Source organism: Ceratotherium simum, chromosome 11 (assembly GCF_057802395.1).
Source record: "Ceratotherium simum simum isolate JZ-2026a chromosome 11, ASM5780239v1, whole genome shotgun sequence".
NCBI lineage: Eukaryota > Metazoa > Chordata > Mammalia > Perissodactyla > Rhinocerotidae > Ceratotherium > Ceratotherium simum.
This window is the reverse complement of record NC_141910.1, coordinates 34,926,244-34,950,128: the sequence shown is the minus strand read 5'-3', so window position 1 is coordinate 34,950,128 and position 23,885 is coordinate 34,926,244. Positions and strand designations below refer to the sequence as shown.

The 23,885-nt window shown below is 40.6% G+C and overlaps 1 protein-coding gene across 4 annotated transcripts in view; it reads left to right on the top strand.

Moving 5' to 3' along the window:
* The window catches only part of PPP1R21 (protein phosphatase 1 regulatory subunit 21), a 66,810-nt gene extending 46,641 nt beyond the window's left edge, over positions 1 to 20,169 (top strand). For 2 of the 4 annotated variants that reach the window (XM_004436664.3, XM_087436801.1), the window contains exons 16-22: positions 5,559 to 5,651; positions 8,387 to 8,629; positions 11,933 to 11,965; positions 13,378 to 13,494; positions 15,667 to 15,765; positions 17,110 to 17,238; positions 19,525 to 20,169. In XM_004436664.3, the coding sequence (XP_004436721.1) occupies positions 5,559 to 5,651; positions 8,387 to 8,629; positions 11,933 to 11,965; positions 13,378 to 13,494; positions 15,667 to 15,765; positions 17,110 to 17,238; positions 19,525 to 19,554 (744 nt within the window). In that variant the 3' untranslated portion in view covers positions 19,555 to 20,169. The remainder of the gene's footprint in view (positions 1 to 5,558; positions 5,652 to 8,386; positions 8,630 to 11,932; positions 11,966 to 13,377; positions 13,495 to 15,666; positions 15,766 to 17,109; positions 17,239 to 19,524) is intronic. The other 2 variants (XM_087436804.1, XM_087436802.1) reach the window with 1 other exon arrangement.
* The last annotated feature ends 3,716 nt before the right edge of the window (positions 20,170 to 23,885 follow it).

The following is a 23,885-nucleotide window of genomic DNA, read 5'->3' as shown; positions in this document are numbered from 1 at the left end:
AATCATGTCATCTGCAAATAGTGACAGTTTCACTTCTTCCTTTCCAATTTGGATCCCTTTTATTTCTTTCTCTTGCCTGATTGCTCTGGCTAGGACTTCCAATACTATGTTAAATAGGAGTGGTGACAGTGGGCATCCTTGTCTGGTTCCTGTTCTTAGAGGGATAGCTTTCAGTTTTTCACCATTGAGGATGATATTAGCTGTGGGTTTCTCATATATGGTCTTTATTATGTTGAGGTACTTTCCTTCTATACCCATTTTATTCAGAGTTTTTATCATAAATGGATGCTGTATCTTGTCAAATGCTTTCTCTGCATCTATTGAGATGATCATGTGATTTTTGTTCTTCATTTTATTAATGTGGTGTATTACGTTGATTGATTTGCGAATATTAAACCATCCCTGCATCCCTGGAATAAATCCCACTTGATCATGGTGTATAATCTTTTTAACGTATTGTTGTATGCGATTTGCTAGTATTTTGTTGAGGATTTTCGCATCGATGTTCATCAGTGATATCGGCCTGTAATTTTTTTTGTGTTGTCCTTGTCTGGTTTTGGTATCAGGGTAATGTCAGCTTCGTAGAATGAGTTAGGGAGCTTCCCCCCCTCCTCAATTTGTTGGAAGAGTTTGAGAAGGATAGGTATTAAGTCTTCTTTGAATGTTTGGTAGAATTCACCAGGGAAGCCGTCTGGTCCTGGACTTTTATTTTTGGGGAGGTTTTTGATTACTGTTTCGATCTCCTTACTGGTGATTGGTCTATTCAAATTCTCTACTTCTTCTTGATCCAGTTTTGGAAGGTTGTATGATTCTAAGAATTTATCCATTTCTTCCAGATTGTCGAATTGGTTGGCATATAGCTTTTCATAGTATTCTCTTATAATCTTTTGTATTTCTGAGGTGTCTGTTGTAACCTCTCCTCTTTCATTTCTGATTTTACTTATTTGTGCCTTCTCTCTTTTTTCTTGGTGAGTCTAGCTAAAGGTTTGTCAATTTTGTTGATCTTTTCAAAGAACCAGCTCTTGGTTTTATTAATTTTTTCTATTGTTTTTTTGGTCTCTAGTTCATCTATTTCTGCTCTGATTTTTATTATTTCCCTTCTTCTACTGATTTTGGGCTTTGTTTGTTCTTCTTTTTCCAGTTCCTTTAGGTGCATTGTTAGATTGTTTATTTGAGATTTTTCTTGTTTGTTGAGATAGGCCTGTATTGCTATAAACTTCCCTCTTAGAATCGCTTTTGCTGTATCCCATAAATTCTGGCATGTCGTATTTTCATTTTCATTTGTCTCCAGGTATTTTTTGATTTCTTCTTTGATTTCTTCGTTAACCCAGTCGTTGTTCAGTAGCATTTTGTTTAATCTCCATGTATTTGTGGCTTTTCTGATTTTCTTCCTATAGTTGATTTCTAGTTTCATACCGTTGTGGTCAGAAAAGATGCTTGGTATTATTTCAATCTTCTTAAATTTATGGAGACTTGTTTTGTGGCCTAATATGTGATCAATCCTGGAGAATGTTCCATGTGCATTTGAAAAGAACGTGTATTCTTCGGTTTTTGGATGGAATGCTCTGTATATATCTACTAGGTCCATCTGTTCTAGTGTGTCATTTAAGGCCAATGTTTCCTTATTGATCTTCTGTTTGGATGATCTATCCGTTGGTGTAAGTGGAGTGTTAAAGTCCCCTACTATTATTGTGTTACAGTCTATTTCCGTTTTTATGTCTGTTAATAATTGCTTTATATATTTAGGTGCACCTACATTGGGTGCGTAGATATTTACAAGTGTTACATCCTCTTGTTGGATTGTTCCCTTGATCATTATGTAATGCCCTTCTTTGTGTCTTTTTACAGTTTTTGTTTTAAAGTCTATTTTGTCTGATATGAGTACTGCTACCCCAGCTTTCTTTTCATTGCCATTTGCGTGGAGTATCTTTTTCCATCCCTTCACTTTCAGTTTGTGAGTGTCTTTAGGTCTGAAGTGTGTCTCTTGTATGCAGCATATATATGGGTCTTGTTTTTTTATCCAGTCAGCCACCCTATGCCTTTTAATGGGAGCATTTAGTCCGTTGACGTTTAAAGTAGCTATTGATAAGTATGTACTTACTGCCATTTTTTAACTGTTTTTTTTTTTTTTCCTCAGTGTTTTAGTAGACCTTCTCTGTTCCTTACTTCTTTACAGAATTGATGGTCACTTTAGTTTGACCTCTGTCTGAAAGCTGTACTCTTTAACTCCCCTCCTCCCTCCTTTTATGTTTTTAATATCATATCTAACCTCTTTTTTGTGCATTTGTATCCATTACATTCTAATCATGGAAATAGATAATTTTTCCTATTTGTGATCTTCTCTTTTCCCCTTAAATCAGTCCCTTTAACATTTCTTGTAGCACTGGTTTCTTGGTGACAAACTCCTTTAATTTTTGCTTATCTGGGAAAATTTTGATCTCTCCTTCCATTTTGAACGATGACCTTGCTGGGTAGAGTATTCTTGGCTGTAAGTTTTTTCCTTTTAGCACTTTAAATATATCGTGCCACTCTCTTCTAGCCTGTAAGGTTTCTGCTGAGAAGTCAGCTGATAGCCTTATGGGGTTTCCTTTGTACGTAACTTGACATTCTCTTGCAGCTTTTAGGATTCTCTCTTTATCTTTAATTCTGGACATTTTGATTATGATGTGTCTTGGTGTGGGCCTCTTTGGGTTTATCTTGTTTGGGGCTCTCTGTGCTTCCTGTACCTGGATGCCTGTTTCCTTCCTTAGGTTAGGGAAGTTTTCATCTATTATTTCTTGAAATAGATTCTCTGCCCCCTTGTCTCGCTCTTCTCCTTCCGGGACACCTATAACACGGATGTTAGTGCGCTTGATGTTGTCCCAGAGGTCCCTTAGACTGTCCTCACTCTTTTTAATTCTTTTCTCTTTTACCTGTTCACCTTGGGTAATTTCTTCTAGTCTTTCTTCCAGCTCACAGATCCGTTCTTCTGTATCCTCTACTCTGCTTTTGAGTCCCTCTAGTGAATTTTTCATTTCCAGTATTGTATTCTTCATTTCTGATTGGTTCTTTTTTATATCTTCCATTTCTTTGTTGACATTCTCACTGAGTTCATCTATTCTTCTCCCCAGATCAGTGAGCATCCTTAACACTCTTAGTTTGAACTCTCTGTCGGATAGGTTGCTCATTTCTGTTTCACTTAGTTCCTTTTCTGGGGTTTTGTCCTGTTCCCTTATTTGGAATGTATTCTTTTGCCTCCTCATTTTGCCTCTTTCCCTGTGCTTGTGTCTACATATTATGTAGGTCAGCTACATCTCCTGCTCTTGGATAGGTGACCTTATGTAAGTGATGCCTTAGGAGGCTTCCAGTGTGCTTCCCTCAGTTCTCAATGTTCCAGGGGTGGCCCCTATGTGGGCTACGTGTGTCCTTCTATTGTGGCCTGTTAGCTCTCCCTATAGGCGCCCAGGGAGGCTGAGTTATGCTCCTGGCCAGCTGTTGTAATGCTCAGCTGCTTGTAGTTGTTGTGGGCCCTTCGGTCTCTTTATCAGGTGTGGGGCACCCCAGCACAGTTGGCTGTAAGTTCTAATACCACATGTGTGTTGCAGTATTTCTTTTAACTGAGTAGGCCCCCAGCATGGCAGGTTGTTAGGCTCAGGGCCTTACAATTGCAGTAAGCCTCTAGCCTATTATGTCTCTTGTCAGCTCTCTGAGGATTGCAGCTGGGTGGGGCTGGCCTCAGGCACAGGAGCACCCGATTGTTTCAGGCTTTGGAAGGTGGGGCAAACCTCCTATGTGGGTCTTTGAGAAGCACAAGTCTTCTGCAGCTGACAAGCCCTGCCGCCCACAGGTCCACACACACAGTCAACACAGTCCTGCCCCGTGTGAGCTCCCTGACCTCCCCAAGTGGACCCAGTCTCTCCACGGCGGGAGCCCCACACGCTCCGCCACCGCCCCACACTCTCCAACCGCTCCTTGTGCACACCCTGCCCTGCTCAAGTCGGCTCAGTTGCCAGGCTGCAGAGAATCCAGTCACGAATCTATGCAGGCCCACACGTTGCCTGAGGGCTTGTTGTTGGGTGGGGCCAGTCTCTAGGGTGGGCTGCCTGTCCTGGCTGAGCTGGATTAAATCGGTGCTCTAGCGGGTGGAGCAGACCCTGGGGTAGCAGGCCTCAGGGAGAACTCCAATGGTGTCTGTGTCAGCACGCCCACACCAGGCCACAACAATGGCCGCCGCCAATGTCCCAGTCCCTGGAGAGGTCTCACCCCTCACCGAGATGCACTCAGGGCCTATTAGGTGAGTCTCTTGTCACCAAAGCACTGTGCACCTTTCTTTCTGGTGATTTTAGGATGCTCTCTGAAACGGGTGAGTTTGTGCGCGGGCCCTTTAAGAGCCAGTTTTAGTTTCTTTGTGAACCGGGTTTTCTGGGGGTGCTACTCAATGCTTTAGTAGCAGCAAAGTCAGATATTATGCCCCTGGTGTCGATTGTGCTGGGTCCACAAAATGCCCACAGCGGGGGCGCTCCCCGGCTCAGGACCCCGCGCCTCCAGGGAGGGTGCGTATCTGTGAGCTGCTCCCGGCGGCCGTGAAGCTGGCGGCTTGTGAAGGCAGCGTTTTTCCTCTCCGGAAGGGAGTCTCTGCCTCTTCTACCCCAGTTAGGATTGTCCGTTGTTGCAGGAGTTCCTCTTATCCAGTTTTCAGTTCTGTCTCAGGGGTAATTTTTCCACGAGTAGTTGTAAATTGGCTGTGTCGACGGGAGGAGGTGAGTTCAGAGTCTGCCTACGCCACCATCTTGACTCCGCCTCTAGTCTTTTTCTTTATGGTGGTGATTTGTAGGCTGGGATACTTTCCAAGATTATAGAAAGGTTCACATATATTTTTTCCAGTATTTTTGTGTTCTAAATTTTTAGCTTCAAATCTTTAATCCATCTTGAATTTTTTTATTCTGATATAAAGTGTGAAATAATGGGCTGGCCCCGTGGCTTAGTGGTTAAGTGCTCGCACTCCCCTGGTGGCGGCCTGGGTTCGGATCTGGGTTCGGATCTGGGCGCGCACCGAGGCACCGCTTCTCCAGCCATGCTGAGGCCGCGTCCCACATACAGCAACTAGAAGGCTGTGCAACTATGACATACAACTATCTACTGGGGCTCGGGGGGAAAAAAATAAATAAAGTGTGAAATAAGGATCTAAATAGTTATTTTTCTAAATTATTAGCTGGTTATCTTTACACCATTTATCCAGTTTATCCTTTCTCCATTGACTTAAAAAATGCAACATTCATCACATAATACATTTTTGTGTATGTTTTTGTCTGTTTCTAGTTTTTCTGTCTTCTTCTTTCATCTGTCTATTTTGGTGCAAGTCCATATGGTTTTAGTGTAGCTTATAACTGGAATAACAAGTCCCTCTTCATTATTTTTCTTTTAAAAAAGTTCCTTTTCACATATATTAAAGGAAAGAGTCTATGTTGGCATACATCTGAATTTATTATTGAACTCCATTTAGCATTCTTATTTGCGTGTGTAGGATCAGGGGAATGACACGATCTTTTTCTTTAATTCTTATGATGCTTTTTCCATAGCCCCTCTTGGAGTCTGTGCCTTATGAAGAAGCACTGGCAAACCGCCGGGTCCTTCTCAGCTCTACTGAAAGTCGAGAAGGGCTTGCACAGCAGGTATGGCCTCTGGAGAATCACGGTACTGTTAAAGAGCATAAATGTTAAATCCCCTGGAGAAGGGTTTTAACATACGTGGAGTGATTTAAAAGGCTATATAAGTAAACGTGTAAAATTAATTATTTAACACATGCTAAAAAGCACCATAAACGTAATTCATTCAAAAACATGTATTGATACTCTAAATAAGTCCTTTTGATTCAGTTGGTGTTATAATTGCCACTAAAGTAATATCAACACACTTTGGCCATGATGATTAATTAATTCCCCTTTAGGCACTAGATTTAAATATCTGAAATAACAAGGCAAAAAAGGGGGAGGGGCTAAAGACTCAGTGAGTTATTTTTATTTCTTAAATGAGCAGGAATGAAAAATTTCTAATATTCAATTGGTCAATTGAATTTGGGGGGCAGGTGGTGGTAGGGGGTACTATCTTTTTCAGAAATTGGTACAAACTGACACCAGTTTAGCTTTTGTCAGAGATTTATTCACTTCAACACCTGGCTTGCTTTTAGTTTTAGAAATATTTATTTGAAGGAGAACACAAATAAATTCATCTGAGACAATATTTTGTCCGTGCTCATCTTATTTTCATTGGACACATATCACTTATCTTTTTGACATTAATGTACTAGGATGTTGGAACTAAAAATTTAATCCACAGAATAATTCCTGAAAAACAAAATTCCTGAGATAAACAATAAAATGTGGAATACCTTAAAAATTGATTTTGGATTTTCTTCTTATTTTATGTGAGGAAAGTAAGGCTCAAACAAATTAAGCAGGTTTTACCCTAAGTAGCTAGTAAGTGGCAGAATTGTCTGACTTCAAAGCTATTGCTTTTCCCCCCCTGCCATGGACCAGCTGCAGGCTAGTCTGATAAACACTCTGGGTCTCACTTGCTGCCTCTCTATGGTGAGGATAACATCTACCTTTCAGGGTTGTGTAAGGAATTAAGCCAATGCGAGGCAGTGTGATATAGTGAAAAGAGTCAGACTTGTGAGCTAGACAGATGGGGTCCCAGGTCTTGGTTTTGCCATTTGCTAGCATAGCAGGTGGTTGAGCTGCTGGGAGCTTTAGTTCTCTTCTTTGAGATTTGAGGATTGTAGGATTATTAGGAGGCTTCAGTGGGATAATGAGAGGAAAGTACCATGAACAGTGTGTGGTACATGGTAATTACTCAACAATGATAGTAAAGCATTTGGAATTCACTGTAAGATTTTATTTTTATGTAATTCTCAAGCTTTTATTTGCCCTGAGCATTAGTTTTTTTAACTTCTTATTGAAGTATAGCATACTTAAGGAAAAATATTCAAATCATTAATATATAGCCCAATGAATTTTCATAAGTAAACACAGTAGTGTAACGAGCACTGAGATAAAATTTTAAAAAAAAGAACATTTTTTTTTTTTTGTGAGGAAGATCAGCCCTGAGCTAACATCCATGCCAATCCTCCTCCTTTTTCCCCCCTTTTTCTCCCCAAAGCCCTAGTAGACAGTTGCATGTCATAGTTGCACATCCTTCTAGTTGCTGTATGTGGGACGCTGTCTCAGCATGGCCGGACAAGTGGTGTGTCGGTGCACGCCTGGGATCCAAACCCAGGCCGCCAGCAGCGGAGCGCGCGCACTTAACCGCTAACCCATGGGGCCGGCCCCAAAAAGAACATTTTTTTATGTAATGTATACCTTTAAAACAATTATTGGGCCCCCAGAAGCCTTCCTCATGCCCCTTTCCAGTTACTACTCTCCTCTCCCCCCGAGAGAACCACTATCCTGCATTCTAACACTATAGATTAGTTTTGTTGCCTGATACTGAACTTTTTATTAAATGAGGTTAGGCAGTATATACTCTTTCAGGCCTGGCTTCTTTCATTCAACATTATATTTGTAATATTCATCCATTTATATGTAGTCGTAATCTGTTTTCATTGCAGTTGAGTAGTGTATTGTGTGAATATACATTATTTATCCATTCTTACTGCTTATGAGGATTTGGGTAGTTTCAAGTGTTTGGCTATCCTAGTGCTGTTATGAGCATTCTTATTTATTCTTATTTACCATGTCTTGGTAAACATGCATGCATTTCTACTGGGTATATACCTGGAAGTGGAATTGCTGGGTCATAGGATATGATATGCTCAGTTTTAAAAGATCCTGCCAAATAGTTTTTCCAAGTGTTTGTCCCAAATTCCACTCCTCTCAGCACTATATGATAGTTCCAGTTGCTCCACAAACATGCCCACCTTTGTACTTTCTTTTTTATTTTAGTCGTTTGGGTGGGTTTTAAATTGCTTTTCCTTGATAAATAGCGACATTGAGTACCTTTCTTTTTATGTTTATAGTCTTGTTCAAGTGCCTGTTCAAGTCTTCTTCTTTTTTTGTTTTTTTCTATTTCCCTATTGGGTTGTCTATCTTTTTCTTATTCATTTGTAGAGAATGTTCTGGATATTAGTCTTCTGTTGGATACAGGCTTCTTCTTCCATTTTATGGCTTTCCTTTTCACTCTTTTAATGATACCATGAATAGAGATTTTTGATTTTACTGTAGGTCAATTTCTCAATATGTGGTTATGCTTTTTATATCCCATTTAATAAATCTTTCCCTATTCCAGGGTCAAGCTTTTTCGTTTTCACTTCTGTGAAGTACTTTTGGTTTATATTCTGTAAAGTATTTTTTGGCCGCTAAGTTCTGTCTGCATCATCCTCTAAGGTGCAGAACTCTCTGTTGCTTTCAAGGTTCAGCAGAGTTTGGAGAAGATTTCTAAACTGGAGCAGGAAAAAGAACATTGGATGTTGGAAGCACAATTAGCCAAAATCAAGCTGGAAAAAGAAAACCAGCGAATTGCAGACAAGCTGAAGAGTACAAGTGGTGGGCAAGTGGTTGGGCTGGCCCAGGAAAACGCCACCGTGCTGAATGCTGTGGGCCAGGAGGAAGCCTCAGCCAAGTCTGTGCTGGAGCCCATCCACAGCACCAGTCTGGTAAGTGTCTTCTTTTTTCACTGCTAATTGGTGAGGATCTAACCTAGTGTTCAATGTTAAGCATCTAAATTACACATCAGTTTATAACAGGAATAATCCACGTGCTCTAGAAAAAGCAGGTTGGTAAGCAGGATGCCTCCTTCAAAAAGCATCTCCAGGGCCGGCCCCGTGGCTTAGCAGTTAAGTGCGTGTGCTCCACTACTGGCGGCCCGGGTTCAGATCCTGAGCGTGCACCGATGCGCCGCTTCTCTGGCCATGCTGAGGCCGAGTCCCACATACAGCAACTAGAAGGATGTGCAACTATGACATACAACTATCTACTGGGGCTTTGGGGCGGGGCGGGGAGAAGCAACTCCATTAAATTCCTTTTGATTTTATCTGAGTACCCTTCCCCTGAGGGCTGTGTTCCTGGAGGAGATATAGTAAGTCAAATTAAAGATGATTCTGTTTTTCCTTAAAAGCATTTATAATATGGGATTATTTTTCTGACCAAGGGCTAAATGCCTAACTTTTTATAGAAATGACCACAAATACCATTTTTAACCAATTATGTGGTATATTCCTAGGTAGTATAAAGCTTTATGACATACATATAATACAAGAAACCCATCAGGCTAATTATATCTCGTAAGGCAGTATACTGGCAGGTTATCTTGCAACTTTATATTTAACTGTAGTGACTTAGAAGGTGAAGAAACATCTCCATTGGAGTTATAGAATTCAAAGTACTTTGAGAAAAGTTTTCTAATTATAGTTGGCCCACTGTAAAAAAAAATTAGAAAATCTAGGAAAAGAGAAATCAGGAAGGAAAAACAAACCTCTCATAATCAGAAGGGTCTCGTTAGGTGTATTTTTCCAAGCACTTCTCAAGGAACTTGAGGAGAGCCATAGCACTTCTTGAAGGTCTTGTCCTAAGGCATGCGACTTTATCCCTGTAGCTCACTGATGCTATTGAAGAGCAAGTCATGGTTCTTCTCATATTTACCTTGCATCTGATTCAGAACATACCTGGTGGTAAAATATACAAGCCAACTTTTATTTTCAAGACGTATACAGACCTTATTGCACCTTAACAGGGTCAGAAACTTGGATTATTGTTAATTTTCCTAGGTGTGATAATGGTATTCTGATTATTTAGGAGAATATCTTAATTTTTGGCAATAAATGCCAAAGTACTTAGGGTGAGGTATCATAATGTCTACAGTTTACTTTCAGATTGTTCAGAAAAAATGTATACATACAGATAAATAAAGCAAATGTAGCAAAATGTTAAGTATTGAATGTAGATTGTGGATATACAGATGTTTATTGTATTTTTTCCCCAACTTTCTGTATGTTTGAAAATTTTTGTAATAAAATATAGGGGAGGAAGAAAAAGAATTAAAATTTTTAGAACAGCGAAAAACATAAACCAAACTTCTCAGAGTTTGAATGGACACCATGCTCACAGGATGATCCTATAGTGACCCCTGTACAGAGTGCTGTGGGATCTCAGAGAAGGTCCCTGGAGGGCTCGAGGAGGACATCATAGAAGAGGTACCATGAGTGTGTTTCAAAAGTGAGCAGCAGTCTAAGGCAGGAGAAGAGTATTTCAGGCTGAGAGAAGGGTCTCACCACATAACTCTCCTTCCCTTCTACACACAGTAGATTCTTGCCAAAAATGACCTGGAGACAATAGAGATAAAAAGAGATGGCATTTTCTGCCTTCTTGATGTTTGCACTTTTCAGCCTTTCTTTTTATCCCTTCTCATTTAAAGTATAGTTGAAATGCCACATTTGCCACGTTTTCCGTGAACCCCCGTTTCGGGCATTGTCTTTGATGGTCGGGATCAGAGACCCAAGACGTGCTCGGCCTCCTTTCATTTTCACAGTCTAATCTCTATAGTGGAATCTATTCCCTCCCTTAGTTGCTTTCAATGTAATGAAAGAAGAGCTTGGATAGACATCTGTACAGAGGAGCTGTGTGCTGTCCCACATTCTCAAACCGTAACCCAGAAGTGAGGTGAGGGTGGGGAGGCAGAATAGATGCCAAATGTAGTCATGTTTGAATATATAAAATCAAATGATGGCCATGTTACTGTAAACAGTTTTTAACTGAAAGAGCAAGACTAATTGCTACTCCTGCTTCATTGAGTAGAAAATTATGGCTCTTCTACAAAAAAAGTCTTATGAAAGATTCTTTTACAGCTTAGGTGGGCATAACATTCATTAGCACACATTCAGTTGATATACTGCTCACTGTTCAGAGTAATACTCTTGAGGATACTTTTTAGAATCTGTGAAAACTGTTTATGGGGCATCATCTCTGATTAACAGAGTCCATTGAAACTGAGTTTCCGATAGTTTTTTTAAGTTGTTGTGCCCAGCCACCTTGAACAATTCTGAAATCAGTATTCATGAAAGATTTCAGGATTCATTAAGATTTTTGAAATCTTAATCCACAAAGGCAAGCTTTAAAAACCTGACAGCCTTTAATGTGTCTAAAATTATATTCTTTTTCATTAATTTAAATCTGAAATTCATACTTACTAATGTCATAATAACATTGTATCAAAGGTATATTTCTTCTATCTCTTTTTGAATTTTCAGCCAAAGTATTTATTTGTGTATTCTGTTTGGAATGCTTGGTTATTAGTTATTATGGTCACTATAAAACTATCTTTACCCCTTCATGTCTACTGCTTTGGAAATAGGTGTGGAAATGACAAGATGCGTCAAAAGCTGTTCTTCCTCTCTCTCCCCAGACAATTTGTTGGATTTCAGTGAAAATGGTTAACAGCATTTTGATAGAGGAAATAGTGATGGCCATTATCCATTACTGCCTCATGGCAGAAATAGCGAATGTAGTTACCATCCGCAGGTACCGCTTTCTTGTAGTAAAAGACCATCAGAGGGTGCTCTTCTATTACTCCACTCCTGGTGAGCTTTAAAACAGTATGAACAGAGGGGCCAGCCCGGTGGTGTAGTAGTTAAGTTCGCATGCTCCGCCTCAGTGGCCCGGGGTTCACGGGTTCCAATCCCAGGCGTGGACCTACACACCACTCATCAAGCCATGCTGTGGCAGTGTCCTGAATACAAAATAGAGGAAGGCTGACACAGATGTTAGCTCAGTGACAATCTTCCTCACCAAAAAAAGAAACAAAACAAAACAGGAATCAGAAGAGGGCCACTGCACTGGACAAAAAACTTGTCAGGCTAAAAAAAACAGTATGAACTGAGAAGAGAAAATATTACAAGTGTTTAAACTATTGTGTTTGAAGTGTAAACAGTCTGTTCTAAAGATTTTTTTCCGTTATGTTCTAGATTGGGATTTTAACCAGGACATCTGACAGTGAGGTAATGTGTGCTTGGCATCATGTTGTTTGTTAGTAAATATCTGGCTGCACGTTTGTTAACAAAGTCCTGCAAAAGTCTAATTGTGTTTTCGGACAATTCTAGCAATGTGGAGCCAGTGTTTTCCCCCTCCATCAGTGGATCCATGTTGCTTTTCTCTCTGGTTCTATTTTAACTGTCACCAACAAATTATAGCCTGTTTTTATAATTGCCTTGTTGAATAACCTGACTTGGCAGTTTGACAAGGTGTGGCGTGAGCTCGGCAATCAGCTCGCTGGCATGCCGCGTGAGGCTGAGAGCCGTTAGCCCTCCCAGTGGGCAGGCTGGGAAAGCAGGGCTTTTCAGGGCCTTGACGAACAGTGTGCTTGCTAGTTCTTTCCAGCCCTCGAGTGAGTGAACCCAGGTTGGATTTGGCTTGTCAGATAGGTTTGCACATTTGAGTTTTGAAATATTATAAGATGTAATTTTATAAACATTCAGAGAACACTGAAGTCATTCAGTTTACCACTCAGTATGGCGAGCTGGTAAATATAGTTCAAGTAGGTTGGTAAATTTTTTGAGTCTTTATTGGCCTTACACTTTAGGTAATCTTGAATTTCTGCATATATTTTTAAACTAAACTCAATAGTGTGTCATTGCTAGAGTAACTAGAAGAAATACTAGTCTGGCACAAGGGTCATAAACTGTTCATTACAGAAATAGTTTAATTTGTTAGTATGTTTAAGAGCATTAGAGCTCTCTTAAGATAATTTAGGGCAAAAAGAATGTTCAGATTTTAGGGGTTCCAGTAAATGCTCCCTTTTCCTCTGCCCTCTTCTAATCAGAGGAGGACACAGGAGTCAGACAGATGGAGATTTTGAAAGTCAGATTTGTGGCTAATAAAAGCAAGACGGAGAGGGCCGGCCCCGTGGCTTAGCGGTTAAGTGCGTGCTCTCCGCTGCCGGCGGCCCGGGTTCGGATCCCGGGTGCGCACCGAGACACTCCTCCAGCCATGCTGAGGCCGCATCCCACATACAGCAACTAGAAGGATGTGCAGCTATGACAGACAACTATGTACTGGGGCTTTGGGGGAAAAATAAATAAATAAAATCTTTAAAAAAAAAAAAAAAAAAAAGCAAGACAGAGGGACATGGCCCCAGTGGTACTTCCTAGTACTTCACGTCTGCTCTGTTCTCTTAAAGCCACAGCTTCACTCTGAGATGGGCAGGATGCTGAATAAAAGAAATTTGGAATATACATTTACCTGCCTGTCTGAGGTTTCTTAAAGGGGTAGGAAAACTATGATTTCCCATCCAATTTCAAATGAAAATGTACAAAATGTTGTCTTTCTTTTTTCTAAAGTGATGTTAATGTTGTTTTCTGGAACTGCTTCATCTTACTAGCATTTATTTATTTAGTTATGTGTGTCTATTTAGATTCCAGATGTGGAATCTCGTGAAGACTTAATTAAAAATCACTACATGGCGAGGATAGTGGAACTGACATCTCAACTGCAACTGGCTGACAGTAAGTCAGTGCATTTTTATGCTGAGGTGAGTGGAGAGTTAATTAGATTTAGTGGTTTTTTCCTAACCCCTTTAGGAATTAGGTCACTGTCCTGGTCTCGTGCTATTCACTAGAAGAGAGAAGTCAGTATCTGTGCGTGCATATGAATTTGTTTGGAGCTCATATTGATTGATCTATATACCAACTAAAAATCTTCATTTCAATAAATATAGGACCGATTTGTCATTTCCAAGTTATTGAAAGATGTTGAGAGACTAATAGGTAGCCTTTCCTGTGGTCACATAACATATGTTTTGGAGCATTATTATTACAAATTACATACTTGTTTTAGAGAGTTATAGACAGGTAGACATTCATAAGTCAAGGAATTTTCATGTAGGGAAATGAGAAAGCAAAATATGCCTTTTTTTTAAAAAAAAAAAAGTCTCTAAATGACAGTTTGTGAAAATGAATTCCTGTAAATGATAAAATGAAAAATTAACCTTTTTCGACTTTTAAAAGATATAAAATCTTACTTTTTGTTACATTTTCTTCTTCCTTCACGAAACAATTCATTTTCTTAAGAGAATTAGAAAAACACTATGCAAGATAATCAATTAAATTATACGTAATTCATAGATTAGAAGGGGAGAAAATGGAGGAAGAAAGTACAGCTATCAAAGAGTAAGAAACAAATGATAAGATAGAATGGATATCGCCCAACGTTTAAGAATACCTGTATGGTCTCTGATTTGAAACTTTATATGAAAAGGTCAGTTATAGATGGCAGATGGAGAATTATAATGCTTAAAATTGTTGAAGAAATTGAAAAAGAAAAGACAACACACTTACTGGGACCTGACTTTGTGGTCTCCTCCTGTACTGGGAGATGGAGGGGTTGAGAGGAGGCCAGTTGCTAGAAGCTTTGCTGCTTCTTCCCTGCTAAGATAAATGATGTGACCAGCTCAGCGTTGTTCACAAGCAGCCATTGCTTACGTGTTTGATAGTTGATTGACAGTGACAGCTCGTTGGGCTGTAGAGAATGGGGGGACAGCCAGGATGACCTGCAGTGCAACCGCTGTGGTACGTGTCATCTGAGCCCCGCGGTGCAGCACAGAATCGTGTACTTGTTTGGATCCCTAACTGCCTTCTGAGTTATGCCCCAGACTTGACTGTCCTCTTCATGAGGACCCATGCCTTATAAACTCTCTCCCTCTTTTTCAGGTTCAGTGCTGAACACACAGTAGATGTTTGGTTAATCGAGGGTAGTTGATTTGGTTGGCTGAACTTTCCTGAAATTCTCTTGTGAGGAATGAAATGAGCAACAGGGGATTTTTTGAGGCTGTTTTATTTCCAAGAGATTTGCTTATCTTAGTAAATGTCTTCAGCACAATTGTGATGCAAGAATTTATAAGTTGTCCTAGTTTTTCCTTGTCTGTAAACAGGAAGTGGTGACCCCCTGTACAGCTTTACTGGAATGGTTACTCTGAGCCTCTGATGTCAACACAGCATTCACATATGTCTCAACGGATCCTCCTTGTCAGTCTCATGGCCTTATCAGAAAGTTTAGTGATCCTTTTAATGGCATACCCTCTTTGAACAACAGTGTGAAATAGAATTTTTCTTTTTTGTTCTTGATCTACTCTGTCTCCGTATGGTCAAGGTTTGGTGGAACCCCCAGAGAAAGCAGCTGGAAGCTTCATAGTCCTACACTTACTTTTTTTTCTTGTAGAGAGAGCATAATCTGTAGAGTAGGACTGTCAAGCTCTAATCGTTCCTGTGATGAATGTGGTCTCTAATAAAGGACTTAAAACACCAGAAAAGTATCTTAGGATCCATGTTGCATGGTCAGAAGCCACTGCTAACTTTTGAAATAACCATTTCCTTTCTCATTCGGAGTGAGTGTAAATGAATCCTGGGTAAATGTGAAAACTTATGTTTTTGTAACTGCTGGTCATCAGGCTAGAGCTAGGAAAAAAAAATAATGATGAGTTTGGGTTAGTAGACTTTTTTTTTTCCTTGTTAAAATGATGAGAGTGGAGACCATGTCTTCCTTATGTGTACGCTAATGTGTGGGACAAGGCTTGTAGGTATTCAAGAGATATTTGTGGAGGAAGGGAGAGAGGGAAGACAGGCTTTTGGCTTTGGGGATTGTTTTCTGGTAAATTTGCCTTTGGGAAATGCTGCCTGGGATAATGGGATGTTTTCTGATTTAACAGTGCCGAGCACTCTCTAAAAGACTGGCCTTGGCTGAGAAGTCTAAAGAGGCACTGACAGAAGAGATGAAAGTCGCCAGTCAGAACATCAGCAGACTTCAGGTGAGTTCATGAGTGTTACCTTAGCAGTTTTAATGTGTTTTTGAAATTAGTATGTTTTTATGTCATTAAGAATTCTTGGGCAGCAAAGTGAGCATTTCCTTTCTAAGTAGTGGCATTGACCTCTAGACATACATTTTTCTAACCACTTTATTTCTAACTCATTTTAAAGATGTCAGGCAAAAAGTGGTTGTATTGTTTGTTTTCTGACTTGATTTTAATTTTAAATAGTTTTGTAGTCAGCATTTCCTTAAATAACACTTACCCATAGTCCTTCCTTTTTTCTCCTCCTCCCTGTTATTCTCCATCATGGGGGGCTGTAGGGCTTATTCTATTCCCAGTGCTCTGTTCCTTCTCTTTACTGATTCATACAACTGACCTAAACTGAAAGGTAGGGCTGCAAAATATTCCTACTTACTGCTTTGTTTTAAAGCCTCGTTTCCAGAAAGCCTCTATTAAATATAAACATGCTACAGGCAAAGAAAAAGTACATTAGCACAGCACCACGCACTTCTTCCTAGTTTCAGATTAGTTTATCAGATTAGCTAAGAGCACAGGATTAGATATTAAGAGGCCAGAGTGTGTGAGAGATGGAAAGAGAGACAAATTCTTCCAGGGAGGGTCCTGCCCTGAGGGCCGTGGGCCATGAGGTGTTGGGATGGTGGGATTGTGCCAGAGACAGACTTCCCCACATCACCAAAGGCTTGGAAACCTGAGGGGATTTGGAAAGATCATGTAGCCCTCTTGTTTTTTGTGACAATTCTATACCTGGCATAGAAGGAAACTCTCATTTTTGTGTGTGTGTGTGTGAGGAAGATAAGCCCTGAGCTAACATCCATGCTAATTCTCTTCTTTTTGCTGAGGAAGACCAGCTCTGAGCTAACATCTATTGCCAATCCTCCTCCTTTTTTTTTTTCCCCCAAAGCCCCAGTAGATAGTTGTATGTCATAGCCGCACATCCCTCTAGTTGCTGTATGTGGGACGTGGCCTCATCACCGCCGGAGAAGTGGTGCGTCGGTGCACGCCCAGGATCCTAACCCGGGGCGCCAGTAGCGGAGTGCGTGCACTTAACCGCTAAGCCACCAGGCCGGCCCAGAAAACTCTCATTTTTATGAAGAAATTCAGAACATATTTTGAAGGCTGAGAAAAACTTTTTCCGCATTTCTTTTAGCTTTGTTCTCTTGTTGGGCCTGTGGCTTAACCTTCATGTTAATTGATCAGATAGGTCATATTGGTAGGTTGCTTTTGCAAAATTTTTTTTATAAATTACAAAAGCTTTAGAGTGGTATGACTAGGGGGTTTTGAGTTTTCTTATTTCTTTTTTTCCTCTTTTCTTTCGCCATTTAGGATGAACTGACAACTACCAAGAGGAGTTATGAGGATCAGTTAAGTATGATGAGTGACCACCTGTGCAGCATGAATGAGACGTTATCTAAACAGAGAGAAGAGATTGACACACTCAAGATGTCCAGTAAGGTATGGAGGGGGGGAGGAGTCTCTCTGCAACATAATATTTAATATATAATGTATTTAATATAAGGTATTTCATTGTTCTGCATTTCAGGAGCAAAAGGTTAAGAGATTTAAAGTGTTTATAAATCATTTTTCTTAATATCACTTGTCCTCTTATCCAAAGTCAAATTAAGATTGTTTGGGTTATAAGTTAAGAGAAGGTCTGACCTCTGAGACCCTAATACTGTGTCCCTTGCTTTTTGGCATTTTTGGCTTTTCTGCTACTGTTGTATCAGTTAGGGGGACTCTTAGAGGGTTTATTTATAAGGGGGATTACTCTTTATTTATATGAATCTAAAATGTTGCTTTTGAAGGATAACCGTTAGCAAACTTATTCTCATACACATTCATATAACCTAGGAATGTCTTGTCCTTTTAATTCCAAAAATTTCATTGATTTCATTTCCCGTAAAGCCTCTGCTTGTCCAGGCGGTGGTCAGTAGATATTGGTAGTATTTTTATGTTGAAATGCATATCTATGTATCATGTCTCTTTGTAATAATAATAAACATACTCGTTTACCATGAAAGGTGGGCTTCAGGAGGCCAGGGACTTGATTCCATTCATCATCTCAGATGCTTGGTACATTCTGGTAACTCAGACAGTACTGTACCACCACCAGCCTGGGTTTACTGTCTCCAGTCTCGTGCTTTGAAATCCACTGCTGCCCCTATTGATCCAGCAGGCGTTCATTGAGTTCCTGCTATGTGCTAGCACTGGGGAGGTAATAGAGATGAACAAACCAGAGCTTTATTTTAGCATCTGCTAGTGGTGGTGCAAAGCAGCATTCTGCTCCGTTGGTGTCTCCTTGGAAAATAGATCATGTTAATGCATTGGAATCTGCATTATATAATTTTGCTTCTCAGTGTAGTTTTATGATATTGATTGGCGTCTGGCTGCTTCAGAGAGTGTCCATGATGCTTTTCTGGGACATCTCGTGATGATTGTAACCAGCCAATGTGGTTCTGATTATGGTTCTCCAGTTATTTGTGCTTTGGGAAACTTGAGCTTGGAGGTTGGGGATGGGAGGTTGGTCCTTTTGAAGAACGCCTCCTTTACCCCTTTTGGCCTCTTGCTATCCCAGCAGGGCAATAGCTAACACATGTAGAAAGCACACACATTAGTGTGAGTGGTATGAGAAAGCCTGCTTTAGCAGCTAGCATTTGAAAAGAAGTAGCAGTGATTATAGGGAAACTTCTCAGACTCCAGAGCTCAGGAGGCATTCGGTTCTGAATTGAGAAGGGTTAACGTCAAGTACAGCAAAGCTCATTGTCAGGAAGGTAATTAATTGTATTGCAGCCACTTTAGAAGTAGGGAATTTTTAAGCCTTCTCAGAACTTTTTAATCTTGTCCTTAAAAAAACACTGAGTCAGAGATTATTCTTTACTTTGAAGTTTATATTGTTAACCTTTCTTTGATCATTCTATGATCCCTATATTTTGCCCCCCCCCCCCCCCCCGTTTATTAGTAATTTAGATTGCTATAGCATCATCTTATGGCTGAGCTGACATGGTCTCCATTAGATACTAAGTAAACATCCTGAAACCATTGGTTTGCTATTATCTTGCTCTTAATGTTTGTATTCTGCAAGCATTTCTCACTTACATGAAAAAAATGTATTTGTATCTAATAGTTGAGTATAAGAATGTAATTAGAATGTTTTCCTAAAAAGTGAACTTCTCCAGAAAGAAGGAAAGTTACACAAAACTGGAAAGCCCAGATCTCCATGTGTGAGGGAATTGGGAATCAGTTAAGACATCTTCCCCTAACTGGTTCTCAACCAGTATCTGAGCTTCTTTTGACAGATAGTCATTGCCATTGGGGTGTTACTTGGCACATATTCAAAATTAGTACCTATTAAGACCTTTAAAAGGTGCTTATTTAAACAACACAGAAACATGTTTAGGCTAAAGAATTTTTTTCAGCTTCATGAAATTATAAACTCCTTTGACTTTGGAACAAAATGAATGTTTGAGGTTTAATAAATCCAAGATAACTTTCTTTTCTTTCTCTATTGGCTCTCCTCAGCCCCCAGGTCCACGGACATAGAAAGTGGGGAGAGTTAAAACTAACAAACTGAATTGTGATTACGAATAAAAGTTAGCCATGCAAGCTTATCAGCTATTCTCCCTCTTGGAAGCTAAAGTTTTCGTAAGTGAAATATGGCTTCCAGACAGCTTGGTCTCTAAACTGTGTGAATGATTTTTCTAGAAGTTTTTGTTCTTATTGTTGATATTTTTCTTTGCACAGGGAAATTCTAAAAAGAACAAGAGTCGATAGTTGACACATACTGGTGGGCGACTTCTTTCCAGAGCTGCTGCTGCTGCAGGGCCGAGACTCCACGTCCAGTGCTGGCCGCCTTCAGGAAGCTGGAGTGTTGTCGGACCTAGTAAAGTAGTCAGTGTTGTAAATGGCCTTGAAACATTTAAAATATATTTGTAACCAGTAAGGCAAATACAGAATTTGATGTTGACAGTAAAATGGAAAACAATACACATACCATGGATATCGTAGGTTTCCTTACGCTGTTTTTACTGTGCACTTTTTCAAATTAGGTTTTAATTTCAGTATGTAAGAACAACAAATATTTTGTATATTTTCAAACTCAATTATATGGTAATTGATTTGGTATCTATGAAATAGACATATGTTTCTGGATAAAATGCTTAAATTGTCAAACTGTCATTACTTCTTGCTATAATTGAAAGCAGTCTCCAGATTCTTTTTGAAGACTTATTCATATATTCCCTCGCTCGCTCTCTCATGGAGGGAGTGGGCCTTGCAAACTTCAGATCTTGTGGGTTTATTATCATTGTCTTCAGCTCTTCAGCATCCTCTCTGTGTTGGAATAATAGCTTAAGAAATTGATGTCAATAAATTCGTACTTATATCAAACTTTCAGTCTCTCTATGAAAATTTGATAAAGGAAACTGAAACCTATTAAAGTATGCTTTACACAATTTACCAAATCCCAATTGACTTAGATATAATCTTTCTAATTCCCCAAATTGGAATAAATCATATGGTTAATCCTTTATAAGGCTTTGAGTTTTGCCTTGAGAGGAACCTGTAACCATCCTTCAAGCAAGGGCCCTGAGCCCTTTCAGGCTCCCCTGGGTTTATTTCATAAACATTGTGTCATTTCAATGTATACCTCAGTGGTGTCTCTCCCAGCACCCCCATTCCCAAGGTCCTAAATATATTGCTCCCTTCTTCTGAGTGAGTTGCTTGCACAGACCCATTTCACCCCCCGTCCAAGTCCTCAGATTAGTTGAGATGTTCCTGAAAGCCCTTCCTCCCCACCGCAGCTCCATCTCCCTTGAGCCTCTTCTCTAGGCAGTTGCTAGTCACCTTCCAAAATGCGTTATTCTGGTTCACCTGAATAAAGCTCCCCTGTGCAGTCCTTGGCCTCTGCGCATGTCCTCGGCTGTCTGCCATAGAGAGAGACTCTGGCTGTGATGCCCAGTCCTCACAGTAAGGAAAGTGTTTGGATCCTGCCTGGGGATCTCTGGGTGAGTCAGCTCAGTCCCATTTTTCCTGGCCCTTCAAGTCCCCAGCCCCTTTGCCCTTTCTGTTTTCTGTGACCTGCTCATTTCCAATTCTCTGTCACTGAACCAGCTGTTCTCACTGCACCTGTGCCTAGGCCCCCAGGCACTGTGATGGAAACATCAACCAACTCCACCATAAACTCAGGGTGTCCAGCCCCTGCCAGGCCTTGGCATTTCCGTGTTCTGTGACACCCCTTTTGGCATTTCTAGTCTATTATTTCTATTCCTTTTTTGGAGGATTTTGAACAAAAGAGTGACATCATCTGACTTGTGTTTTAATGGAACTGTTGGCCGCTATCTTGAGAATTGATTGTAGGGGAGCAAGGGTAGAAGCAGAGACCAGTTAGAAGGCCACTGCAACAATAGGAGGCTGTGGAGACATGATGGCGGCCTGGACCGGCTGGTGGCAGTGGATGTTGTGTGAAGTCTGTTTCTGCATTTATTTTGAGGATGGAGTCGATAGGATTTGCTGACAGATTTATCCAAAATTGCAACTCCTTCCGCCTACACTCCTACTACTCTTCTCTGCTTTATTTTACTCCTTCTACTTATCTTAATCCAACCGACAATATGTTTTGTGGATTTATCTTATTTATTGCTTGTCTCCACCTCCAGAAGATAGAGCTCCATGAAGGCAGGCCTTCATCTGGTTTGTTCACTGCTGTCCTTGAACTTAGAGCCCTGCCTGGCATTCAGTGACTATTTGTTGAATGAATGTTGATTGGACGGGATGTGGAGTGTGAGAGAAAGAGAGGGGTCAAAAATGAAGCTAAGGATTTTGGCCTGAACAAACTTGCCCGAGAGGGAAGACCAAGGGAGGAACAGCTAGCTTCCACCTAGTTGTGACTTAGCTGGAGACCTAGGAGTCACCTCTGATTCCTCCTCGCCTCGCACGTCTCAGTGGTTATCTTGTCTTATTGAATCTTCCTGCCTTTGCAGTATCTCTCAATTCTAACCTCTCCTTACTTCTTGAATTGAGCCCTGGCTACCTGTTGTCCAGACATCTCGTCTTCCTGTACTCCAGACCTCCTACCCGTTTTACCAGACCATTTTCTAAAACCTATCTCAGCAGAGCCATTTTCCTGATGGAAAGCCTTCACCATGGCTCCTCAGCGCCTGCTGGGCACGGTCCAGTAGTAGTGTGTACATGGGAGACACGTACAGCTGACCTTCACTCACTTTCTCCTCATTCCTTTCCACCCCCCCAGTGAACTCTCCCTCCACCTTTATGAAAACCCTCAGACCTCCGGATCAGGAAAAGTTTCACTTCTCCTGAGTGATGGGCCTGTTTTTCTCTTGGAGACAACATGAATCTTGGGATTGCTTCCCTCTCTGCTTTGGTGGCTGAGACTTGTATCTCCCACCAGCTGTGACCTGCCAGAGCTCCCCGACCAGCCGCCCCTAGTGCCCTGCAAGGCTCTGGCCCCACAGACCCACAGGTGTACTTGTGGACTGCTTGGCCATTCTGTAAGGGTCAGTGCATCCTGGGAGGTTTCCTAGGGCTGAGGGACAGCTGAGGGACAGGACTGTAGAGGGTGCAGTTTGTTCCCTGGCAAAATTGTTCCTTCTAACTTAACTGCTAGGATTGTTGCTCTCTTGGCAGAATCCCTTCCCAAGGCATATAATAACCATCGTTGTTAACCATTGACCGTAAGTCAGGCATGGGTAAGACTTGACATGTATTATTTCATTTAAACCTCCATTAACTGTGTCTCACTGGTGCTATTACTATCCCCATTTTACAGACAGAAAACTAAGGCTATGAGGGGCTAAGCAACTTGTCCACGATCATACAGCCAGTACATGTGAGCCAGGATTCAAATCCAGGCTAGTCTGATTCCAGAGTCTGGATTATTCACTACTGTAGTGTGAGCCTTTTACACTGAGGGCATTCAGTTCTATTCCTGCAGTTACCATATATTTGAAGGATAAAATATTAAATTTCTCAGTAACTCCAGCACTTCATTCAACTTTCCGTGTTTTCATTAAGACATATGCCCCTTAACCCTGTTTTCAGTCGGCTTTTAGTTAGCTTCTTGGGCTAATGGCCCTGGCACAATGTTGGCCTTTGACGTGCTTTTTTTCTTCTTCATTTCTTCTTCTTTCTTCGTTTTTTTTTTTTTACTTATTCCCTGTTATACAAACCTTCCTAACTACCAAATTCTGAATTAAATATATTTGTGCCATGGTGTTGTTATTTTTCTGTTTTTAAGGGAATTTTCTAACATACACAAAAGTAGAGAGACTAGTAGAAACCCTTATGTCCCATCACTTATTATGCACATTTTGCCAATCTTGTCAATCTTTTTCCTACACTTCTTTCTTTTCCTGGAGTATTTCAGGCAATTCTCAGACATTGGGTCATTTCACCTGTAAATACTTCAATTATGCATACCTTTGTGAGGATGGTGAGCACTGACCTCTAAATCTGGCTAACCCACTTGGTCATTCCTTCAGCAAATATGTGCCGGGCTTTGGCTGTGTGCTCAGTGCTGAGGAGATTGGGATAAACAGATATGCTGGCTGCCCTTGAGGACTTAACGGCCTGCTAGTGAGACAACAAAGTGATCATACTGTCCTATGTTATCCATCTTGCCCTGGGCTTGTCTCAGGGCAGCAAGTGAGAGATAATACATGGAGTCTGTAACTTTTTTTATTAAATGTCTGTATTTTTACCAAAGTTATGAACTTAGTTTGAGTCAAGCTGTTCTAAAATACCTATTACAAAGAAAAAACAAAACAAGGCAAAACAAAAACAGTCCCCTGATCCTACCCCCCTTTTCATGCTCCAAGAGAAAACCACTTTCACTGTTTTGGTATCTATCTCCATAGTTTCAAATTGCATGTTATGTTTGCTTTTCCTGTTGGCATTATCAATTGACTTCACCGTTAGAAGATGAGGATTTGCCTCTGTTTCATCTGCCTTCCCCTCCCTACCACTCACATACACATATGTACTTTCTATTTTCCTGTCTTCTCTTCAAACTAGTTACATCAAAATTTTGATTAGGTCAGTGTTCATTACATACTTTATTATGATTACTCAAATGCTGTTGGTAGCTG